This window comes from Rhipicephalus microplus, chromosome 3 (assembly GCF_043290135.1).
Source record: "Rhipicephalus microplus isolate Deutch F79 chromosome 3, USDA_Rmic, whole genome shotgun sequence".
In the NCBI taxonomy this organism is placed as follows: Eukaryota; Metazoa; Arthropoda; class Arachnida; order Ixodida; family Ixodidae; genus Rhipicephalus; species Rhipicephalus microplus.
Window position 1 is genome coordinate 136,077,798 of NC_134702.1, and position 11,094 is coordinate 136,088,891.

Here is an 11,094-nt window from a genome sequence, read left to right on the forward strand (position 1 = left end):
GTTATCGCTAGCGGCGACGCATGTTCCAGAATAAACTGTACTGTTCACGAATTGAGCATAATCTTAACAAAATGATCTACTGCTGTCCCTAAGCTTCTCTAAGAGTGTTGGCAGGGTTTGCGCTGAAAATTGCTGACAGTAAAACGGGGTGATAACAAAACACGAGGAGAGATTGTGGCAATATAGTCCAACATATAAGCTTACGGAATAGGTTTAAAGTTCTGCTGATTGAGCAATGCATGATAAACATGTGATGAAAGTTATTTTAAAGCATGCCAACGATAAAATGTTCCAGCGTGGGTGCGTTATTTTTGATACTGCTCTTATCAATGATTGTCTTCACAGATATCCCAGTAAGAAAATGTTTCAATATTTGGCGGTTACATTCGCTGAACAGTGGCGACACCTGGCGACATATGTGTACCCTAAGACAGCTCTCATTTCTTTTCATTACGCACTTATCATTCGCAGTAGGCAAAATTTTATTTGTGAAAGGTTTATTATGTCTGCCTGAATCATTTGGATGATCTGGTCCAATCTTTGATGCCATCGATTAGCGAAAATGCCTTCGGTTGGTCATTTTTTCATTGTGCATAAACAATATGATCGCTGTGTCAAAGGACGCCTATTTTTGAACACTGCTTTGAGGGACTAACGACGCTAGTGGGAGGCATCAAATGTTGTTTTGTTTTGATTTCGTGTTAGCAGTAGTGCTCATGTTGTCGAGCTAAATTTCACCGAAGAGTCATCGCAACAAAGCGAGCAAAGTAGAAGCAATACTTTCGAATGTAATTTGGGAACACGTTACCAAGCACATTGGGTGATTTTCTACGGACATATATCTGTTGATTTCTCATTCTTACGCAAATTTTGTTGAGTGGATTAAAGATAGCAAAGGCTGTAGCTGTTGCAAAATTTTCGAGAAAAGACCTTGTCTAAACTTGGCCAGTAACACGCCCGATTTTATGATAGAAGCCACAGAAACGTAATAACTTTCAAAGTGACCTTTATTTAACGGCAATAGGAAATGAACAACCAGCTGAAACAGAAATTCTGACATGAAACAGTTCGTGTAGTAGGCAGAAATGATGTACTTGCACTTTAAACTAAAGTAGAAAAAAAAACTTCGTGAGTGAAACACAGATACATCTCGCTTTTCTATATGAACTTTCACTTTAATAAAATGTTCCAACCGACTGTAGATGACCTGAAAGAGCTTATATTTGTTGCCGTGTCATGTACTCGTACACATTGAAAACATTCATATTCTAGAAACGGGGGTGTTTTAGGAAAATGCGTTAGATTATCGGCGTTTGAGCGGGGTAATTTATTGGAACACTAACACTACTATGCAAATATATTTTGTTTGACATATTGACTCCTTAACATTCATTTATCTCATATATACCAGTGAAGAGCCGGCAAGGTTTCCTGAATGTATTGATGAATCACCACAAAAGTCTTAATGCATTTTGCAGCTTCATCACCGTGGACTTACAAATTAGTGTTAGATCGTAGTAGGCCTACAACTTCCTTTGTGACATTTGTGACATTCGTGACACCTTCTCTGAACATAACGAAAATACTCAGTGCCGGTTTTGAGCACGCGTTTTCATGCTACATCTGCATATAGTGCGCCAGGGTTCTCTGGGCTGTGACAGAGTGCATAAGTAAAACATATATCGTATCATATACCTTCAAAGATAGCAACTGACCTGCCGCACGGCACCCCATCCGAGATCTCTAAGGCACGTGGAGCCCAAACAACATGCTATGAATTATCAAACAATAGCGAGAATGACAACAGAGAACTTCTATGGGTGGCATTGCGGAGATTGCACGTGGTCAAATAAACACTATCAATATGATACGCGAGCGAGCCTCCAAAGAACCTCATGCTCTAAGCCATAAATGAAAAAATAAAAAAATTACTATCATAAGAAGTGTTTGTTTATTCTGAAACATAAATGAGTGATGTGGGATTATAGCAATGTTATCCGGTGTTTTATGCCTGACAACAGCGATATGTTTAAGAGAGATGCTGTAGTAGAGGGTTAGGCTAGTTTTGATAAGTTGGTGTTTTTCATAGCGCAGAGACATTGTACAGTACGCAGGCGTGTGGCCTTTTGTTTCTATCGACTTCCGTGGCTGACGTCGAACAAGCGACTTTGGCATCAGTAGTCGTCCGCCGCAACCGCTACACCACCGCGGCGGCGAATTTAATAGTGCTTAAAAGTACACAATATTCCTGTAAGTTTTCCCTTAGATGTCGTGAAAAATTAAGCGGGTATTTCAAATGTATACTAAAGACATTTACTCTGTAGAAGCAAACATGATCGATGAACACACTCCTATCACACGCGGTTCAATGAGTCGGCCGTTGATTAAAACGTTCTTTGGTTGTGTGAAAGAATATTATAGTATATTGTGCGTTTGTGTTTTATGAGGCCAAATACGTGAAATCTGTCACTTTCTTACAAATATATTTTTCTGAATCAACGCTCCAGATTTCAGTCCAGCGATTACAACACTGCAAGAATTAATGGTAACAGTGCAGGTGATGTGCTTTTTCCGCATTCGTTACCCGTTCGCTAAGCAAAAAAAAAGAATGTTGACGAACGCTACGAAGACAATAGTTCAGTTAGAGTGGTAACGCTATGCGCAAAAATTGTCAGAATGCAGACGTTAGCTCAGCCATGGTAAGAAGATAACGTTATCTATTGTTTGGCTGCTGTATTTTCCAATAGCGTTTCCCACATACAAAAGAACGTGGGTAGAACAACTCGTCATACTATGACCTCAGCTTGTCAAAAAGTATGCAGAATGTTATCACTCCTCCAAGGCACCAGTATTTAAGAGACGGTAGTGTACCAGAGCGAACGAAGAGCACGTTTTGTTTTCTTTTTTGACAGTGTGTATATATTAGACCGTGACAGAAGAAAAACTTGAACATTTCCTAGCGCAGATTATATCACAGCGTCCTTGGAGTCCTTTGGTAAGTGATGATTTTTATTTTCTTAAAAACATGTCAACCAATGTAAGTTTATTTATTCTGCTCAGTAGCATAATGCATACTTATGCAGCATGTTTTTTTTTCACCACACCATTCTATAATTATTCTATGCGAAATTTTGTAGCCCGTACGAAACGGCCTTTGAAGTAAAAAAAATGGCATTCTATATGCCCTGCAAAACTACAACTCAGCGTGGCTCTCTTGAGTGAAAAAATGATAAAAATTCACAGATGCTAAGGAAGTTGTGTTATCACGACCAACTTCGCTAGCGACACTTGAGAATTTAAGTGCGGGAAAGAGCAAACGCAGCTAGTTAGCGTTAGTGCGTCGTGTTCCAAACGGCGCATGCGTAGAACGTATATGCAGCCTAAAGCTCTTAGGCATGTACGCTATTTGCGAAGTACAGCCTTCAACGCAAACTCACGCGAGGGATTCTCACGTAACTCACGTAGGGTGTTGGAATGGCGGCACCTGTTGGAGAGGGAGCCATCCACTTCACTTACTTCGCTGACTTCATTTATTAGACATATTCATTCAGAAATAATGCTCGTGCTTTTTTATATTTAGGTAAATTTTATACGGCTCACTAAAGAGTTTTGTCCTCGGGATACACTGTCGACTAGCGGTGCAGAAGGCTTAACAAGAGTCGTGTACAAGGTTCTCTCAGGTTGTCAGTAAACGTGGCGAGACGGCGGTGCTGTGTTCTTTCGAAGTTTGCAACCAACAGAATTCGGCATGATAGCTTAAGGTAGATAGCATGTCAAAGTGCCCTACAAATGGCATAATACACTTTAACAGAGGCGTCGGGACGGTGACTCTGAATCAGCGTGACATAGTGGCAACCTTGGTAATTCTACATTGCATTTACTGTTTCCATGTCTAGTTCGGGCCAGGTTTGCTTTCGTTAGCGTTAGCTGAAATGCCCTCCGCTGTACTCAAAGATCGCCATTTGCCACGCCGAACATTCATTTTAAATTTAACATTGAGCCACACGCTAACCTATATTGTAAGCATTTTCTACTGTACTAAACTTCCTAAAATCTTGCTACGTATCTCGTGAAAGCACGCGATCAATTTCCAATGATCGTAGCGTTTCGTATCCTCCATGGTACATCTCAAACCGCTTAAATGCAACGTTCCATGCTAGCGATATACGATGTGTTGACAAGGCACACGGAGTCTACATTCCGCGGCTCTCTGCTTGTTCAGGTACCTGTGAAGATGAAAAGCTGTTGGACCTTCCTCATTTTGCTTGTGTTTTGTGTTGTTCTGGCCACCTCCGAAACGAGTGAGTAGACTGTCACTGATATGCCTTTGAACGAGCAGGAAAGTGTCGACTCGCTGACGTTTGAAGGGTGCATTACGAGATGTATATTAGCTTTTGGAATTGCCGCCGTTGTCAAAAAAATTGATCTTTGTGCAGCAAAGGCTCAAATATTACTCAGAGATGCCCTGTAAAAGGGGTACTGCTGACGCTGACACAATGAAGAGAATTTTCGCACATTCTGCATAAGCAAAAGCAGAAATGACCTTTCCGGCTGGACGCATTACTATTGACGTTTTCATACACCGAAATTCACTTACTTTGAGCAAGTACAATTTTCGTATAGCTGTGCAGCATCCCGAGGCAAATGATATCATGAAAACACTTGCTAACAAATGACTGAGGCAGTACTATATACTTGGGGGTGCAGATTTTTTTGGCTTTTCACTATTTTTATGTCCATAAAATGTGAAAAATTTGTGAACTTAGTACGAAAGAGATCAATAGGTGAGTGCCTCACCGGCGTCTCTTTCCGGTAACTTGTTTTATACGGATGTTTCGATGTTTCAGGATGTTGTTGCTATTGGTGACCTTTTTCGCCGAAATTTGGTGGCACGCCTTTTTATAAAATATTCCTAACTTTGGTGCTCACAATTAAGGCAGATGTATTTGTGTGTGGTGTAATGGCTCACCTATCACTTGTTCCTTTTCTCCACCTATGTTCTAGAACTGAGAGCCCACAGATTAAGCACTTCATAATATAAATAAATAAATTAGTTTGGCTGGTTGGGTTTTGCATTTCCGTTGTACTATAGCTATAAACAATATTAAAGACTCTTTTGAGTCTTTCTTGTCGTGTAAATTACAAAACAACACAGTAGTATTTCTTAGTCCAAGTGACCGAGGTTCAGCAGCCTCTAGTGGCATTCTGGAAAAAAAAAGTCAGAGGAGGAAATATTAAGCGGAAGGGCAGGAAGGGTAGTGCTGATCAAATTCACAGATTTTTTTTCGTTTTGCCCAAGCCCTGTGTAGAGTTTATGGTGGACGTCTACGTGCATGAATAAGGTGATAGTGCTGTGCTTTCTCCCTAGTTTTTTAGCAGGAATTGCCAGACGCAACTAAGAGCGAGATCTATATTGGCGTAAAAGTAGCGCAAAAAGATGAAGACAAGACGGTGAACACCACAAGTTCTTACTCACGACATGCACAGGAACTAGTTGAGCGTCAACTTTAGATGTATATTTTCTGTTTAAGCAATAAAGCGGTCAGTTCTGAGGAATCGCCTGTGGTGTTCACTTTTTTGTCTTCGTCTTTCTGCGCTACTTTTGCGTGGTTATGGATCAATACCAACCAGCTCGCTTCTTCGTTTTGAGAAAGATCTATCCACACACCGGGAGACTTTCACGGTATTTTTCATGGAATGTTAGTGCGTATTGGTCCATTTCGCAGCGTCAAAATCACCACGCACAAGACGACCCAGGGACCCCAACTGTGAAAAAGTGCTTCCTTTAAGACCAGTAAGTTTTTTTTTCCTTCAGTATTAAGAAACGAGAGCATGATCGGGACACCGATGATCATGTATTGCATGCTAAGCGATTCAAACTGCACTAAAAATTAAAACTTTCTTTTCAACGTAGAATGATTCCTGTGCACTTCGCTAGCAATATCGCCTGATATAATATGCGCCTCAAAATTGTGAAGAAACTGTCACTGCAGCCAACCCTTCGCAGAAAGCACTTTATACTCTTTACCTGTTCAAGCTATTGAGAAGTCCTCATGGCTAAACTTTTGTGCCAGCTTCATACCCTGTTCAACAATACTTCATAGCTTTAATACTCTGTGCTCCCATGAAAATATCTGGTTCACTTTGTCTCTGAGTTAATAGATTACAGGAGTACCTTAGAAAGTACCAAGAAAAAGCGTTAAACTGGGATGCTTTTCTGATGTTGCTAGTATTTCTACATTCGAATTGCTTTTTCAGGGCAGACTTCAGGGAGGGGGGGGGGAAGAGACGCGGGGGGTTGTGTCAAAAAGTGTACAATGAAAAAGCCATTCACCAATGTCAGGTGATTACCTAGGCCCGTAGAGTCTGTTGCGGGGAGCGGATGTAAATGCCTTAATGAATATGTCGGCAAGCCAGCAAAACGTGTGTAACTCTTGAATCTGGAATGAGGCCTCGTAAAATGGGCAAGTTGAACCATAGAAGACGCGTGGCTGAATTGTTCTCACAGAACGGTCCCATTCACAGACGTGAACATTCCATAACGTTACCTTCTCTGTGCGGTTTAAACTATCACGGAGGTTAGCCAATGTGGAAGTATAACTCGTGGGAGAGAACGGAGGTTTTCTTTTTATCGTAACGATTTGCGAAATAATTACAAGTGGTTGCTTTGTAAACCATGGATGGGCAGGCAAGCCTTAGCAGGGTCATTTGAGCAACGAATTCTAAAGGTATTACTACAGCAGTAGAGGCAGTGAATTACTGAATTATGCAATGCAGTAACGTACACCGAGACACTCTGCCAGGAGACACTGAAACACCGAGACGCTGTGCATATAAAGTGGTTAGCAAGCATTGCGGCAACTTCAGAAACCTCAGGAAATTCAATTTAGCGCCGACGCTCACCTAACATGTACTTTTCAATGCTCGGTAGGACAATTTTAGCTATTCAAGTATTAAAACCAGAAAAGTAACACAAAAGTTTTGCGCAATACCAAACTTTTTCAAATAAATGTTTTACCTATGCTATGAGTTATCGTGCACTCTAGACATTTTTTTATGCCTTGTGCAAACATTAGTGGCAACGACATAAAGCTAGAGAAACGCTCTGAAAGTGTCACGCAGAATGTGTGAAGAATCTTTTTGAAATAAAGTTGATATGTGTACGAATGCAATATTGTTTCATTTGCTGTTTGTGACAGCTATCACCAGGATTGAGAGCAAAGTGCACATTTCTTTGCCAAGGATTTCCTGTGCGAGTAGGACATGAGCCCGACGGAACACCTTGCGACGTGAGTAGCATACTTTATGAGCGTCTTACTTCTACCGAAAAATGATGAGTCTCACGGACTCATTAAAGAGACTGGCACTTCTAGGCCACCCACTCGGTTAATTGCAACTAAATTCTCTTCTGACGAGTGCATGAATCCTATTTTGAACGAGATCATGTAAAGTGCGTTTAGGTGTGCATACAGCTTCAGAATAAAAAAAAATAAGTATTTCCAGTGTTTCCGAGACAGAACAGGTGAATGTGGGGAAGCAATAAAATGCGAGTCGTTGCACGTGCGTTTTGTTTTACTTTCCCAATCGTTGTCGGTGGCTTGATGACGATGAATTTGCTTGACGGCGATGAATGCAACCTCCCTTCTGCCCGTGCCGACGTTCCTCGCATTTCTTAGGCTCCTTTTTGAAACGTACGACTTGCGTGCGACACATGGAGAGTTCAAATAGAAACTGAACACGTCACTAGCATGTTCTTGTGTTTCACGATGCATGAGGCAAAGGCACTTGGTTGACGAGGCCTACTGAAGACACACCACGAGGACATATAAAAAAAGGTTTTGCCAATAACCATGTGCGCAACATAGCGCGCGCGCGTTCATATTGCTATCAGTGTAAGCTGGCGCATGTGATGAAGGAGCAAAACCTAAAGACTATTAAACAGTGTGGTGTAATGCACGCTTTCTTACTAGTTTTAAAATGCAGCCAACCGTAACTTTCACACAGTGTCATGAAAGGGTGCATCGTATGAGCGTACCTTGAAGTCGGTGCCGCCTTCGCCGGAAGCTTGGTGTGCCACCCTTTGCCTAGGCGAGCGCACGCCACCACTTCTTAACATAGCGTGCAAGCATGGCCATAGACATGTGGGTGAAACTGTAGATACAAATTGAACTCGTGTATTGCAACCGAGTGTGCCATGTCATGCCTCAGCCCTCAGGCGTTGTTCGAAACAAAATGGCCGTTCTGTCAAAGTTATTTCCACCACAAATCTTGCGTACGACTGCTTTAATTTTCGCATATGTGTCTCTGGTGACACTATACTGTGGCATTGGCCGAATACTATTGGTTCGCTTTGGGTAAAGTTTGGAGTGAAATAGGAGAACTGTTCACTTGTGCGTACGCAAAATCATGATGGTACGTATCTTCAAGGATGGCACGTATTTGCACATACCTGTTTTCTGTTAAAACAAAGTCATTCAAGTAATTTAGGCGCACTCAGCGAGTTCAGCTGCGCCTACCTATGCGTGTCCTGCACAATCCACTCTGGCCCCACGCTCTTGCAATCTTGACTTAGGTCGCAGAGCCTATGTGAAAGGGAGCGCATGGTTCGAAGTCTGCTCTAGCAGGTGCTGCAACTACCCCACCTTTTCACCAGGAAGAAGCGTAGTCCTCCAACAAGTTTATTCAATGAATTCTCATGAGATATTCTGAACATGAAACAGCCCCTCTATTAACTAGACTATAACTCCTATAGCATGTATACACTATGCAAATATAGGCTTGAGCCATAAACTGTACTTCATATTGCGTATACTCTTTATCCGGAATTCCTAACATCCAAACCAACGCTGAAGTTTTGGTTTTGGTGGCTGGCAGGAAATCAGGAAATCTGGACGAATTCCACGAAAACGTAGTTTGGCTAGGTTATATGTTCCGTATTCGTATACAAACGAAGTCTTGGAAATTCACATACCCTGCACTGCAGTAGATGAATCTGCAGCGAATATTTTAATGTTATAATATTGTTGGCTCCATCTTTTTTGTGATTGTTATGACTTTCGATCGTGATTATAGTTGTTACTTTTCTATTTCGTAACATAGGACATTTTCAGTAATTTCAGGATCTCAGCTTATGTTGCCGGACTTTCAACTAGCCACCTGAGGTCGCATGTGCGTTTCTACGGGCCGTGACCCACCCAAACTTTTTAATTCTGTAAGGGACACTGGGCCTTTCTCTCCCGAAGTGTAGCGAAAAATTGGGAGAAGATTCTTTCGCATCCTAATAAATGTTATCTCTTATCTATCTCTAATGGTGACGGTCTCATGACGTTTCCTATTTGTTTTTCCAACCGCATTAAAAGTGTACGTTTTATACCCACTTTTATATCAATTTGGCCATCCCGTAAAATACCCATAAGCGATGATACTTTATGAATTACCACTTTGAAGTCAGAAGACGCGTGCTAACTGAATATTTTTCGCTTTCGCCACGTAGAACACACTGGACATTTATGTGTAACAAAAAAATGACTTCATTATAACCACCGCAAGACATCAGAAGATTACGATGTTATTATAAATACAGGAAAAACAGCAATAAAAAAGAAACTGAATGAATGAAAAAGACACCTGACAAACTATTGTGACTGAAACAAAGAATAGCAATAAATAAAGATGAACCTTTGTAATAATTCACAATATGACAAAAAGCACTCTACTAAGAAGTAAAATATTTTAAAATAGACTAACAAAACACAGTTGTATGTCCAATCACGTGACGTATTCGATATGCACTCTCCCAAATTTCGCGTTTGCTCTACCTGCTCATCTGTTCCCTCTTCTCTACTTTGCCACTTCTTTACTAGTCGTGGTATCACAGACAACCGGCGAAATGTTCTCACAATACTGAGTATGAAAAGAAGTCACAGCTTTACCGCAAAGGCAAAACAATGAACGTGATAGCAACAAATTGGAAGGTCTGGCGCAGAATGGAAAGCAGATCGAAACGTGCCTCGCGTTTCCCACACACAAATGACACGAAACGTACTAACAGGTACAGATGCACGCGAAGAAGCGTCTCAGTTCTTATTTCAAGTGTTAATTATTGCAACATTTCAATTTCGCTGCGTGATTCTGGTAGCAACTGAGCACTGAAAGTGTTCATTATTTGGAATTCTCGTTAAGGTTTACTCATGTGTATAGGCCTCCCGCAACAGACGTAGTAATGTCGAAGGTGGCTAGTAAGTAGGGTGGCTTCGTTATTTTAGAATTATCACACGGATTAGTTAAAGCCGGGTATATGTTAGCACACCTGACTGTTTACCTGTTTTCACGTTTAATGTTTTTTTTTACTTGCAGCGACGTGGCAAGAAACGAGCTCCAGGTTTATGCCGGAATGGCAAATGCATCATACCAGATGAATTCAACACATCACCAGCCTTTAGCACACCAAATTTGTCTACAGCCGCACCTAAGCAGTAACCCGGCGTAAACACTTCAGCCTAATTTAGCACTCCTTACCTCATACCCTACAGAAGCATATTATTGCGGTTTGTTGCTCAGCCAGGTGCTAGAATATGTGGCGAAGTAGACATGCTATGAAAAAGCAATATTTTCTCGAATAAAGCTATTCTTGATTTTCAACCTGTTTGTAGCTCCACTCATTCCTGTTTCGACAATTTGGTTTTTCCTAGCAGCGCACTCCTCTGATCTTGGTTGTGAGAAATAATAGCGCATTCCAATAGCAATTTTTTGTTGATCTCTCGCCGGAGAATTAAGGTGATTACTACCTAGTTAGTAATTGAATAGTGCTGACTCGAATAATTAGCCCATTACTAAATTGTTGGTAACACCCGCAAACACAGGTTTTCGCCTATTCTGTTAAGTGTTCGTGTGCGTTGCCATATTGAAATAATTGTATTACAAAAGTATGGCATAAAAATGAATTGACATGGCCTTCGTAAATTATGTAATGGCTTCGAAATACGTCATGTAGCTATACTAGGGTGAGTGTGCTTCACAGCAACATGCTTTTTAGAGAATCGATCACATGATCATATGATCAATTCAGATTAACATTTAATCATACATATGCCT

At 41.1% G+C, this 11,094-nt stretch overlaps 1 protein-coding gene across 1 annotated transcript; it reads left to right on the plus strand.

The window, feature by feature from the left end:
• Positions 1-2,858: 2,858 nt before the first annotated feature.
• On the plus strand, positions 2,859-10,641 carry LOC119171383 (uncharacterized). The gene is made up of 5 exons (XM_037422229.2): positions 2,859-2,995; positions 4,223-4,301; positions 5,727-5,794; positions 7,200-7,289; positions 10,357-10,641. Exons 2-5 carry the CDS (start codon positions 4,235-4,237, stop codon positions 10,477-10,479), a joined length of 348 nt encoding a protein of 115 aa, XP_037278126.2. The 5' UTR covers positions 2,859-2,995; positions 4,223-4,234; the 3' UTR covers positions 10,480-10,641.
• The last annotated feature ends 453 nt before the right edge of the window (positions 10,642-11,094 follow it).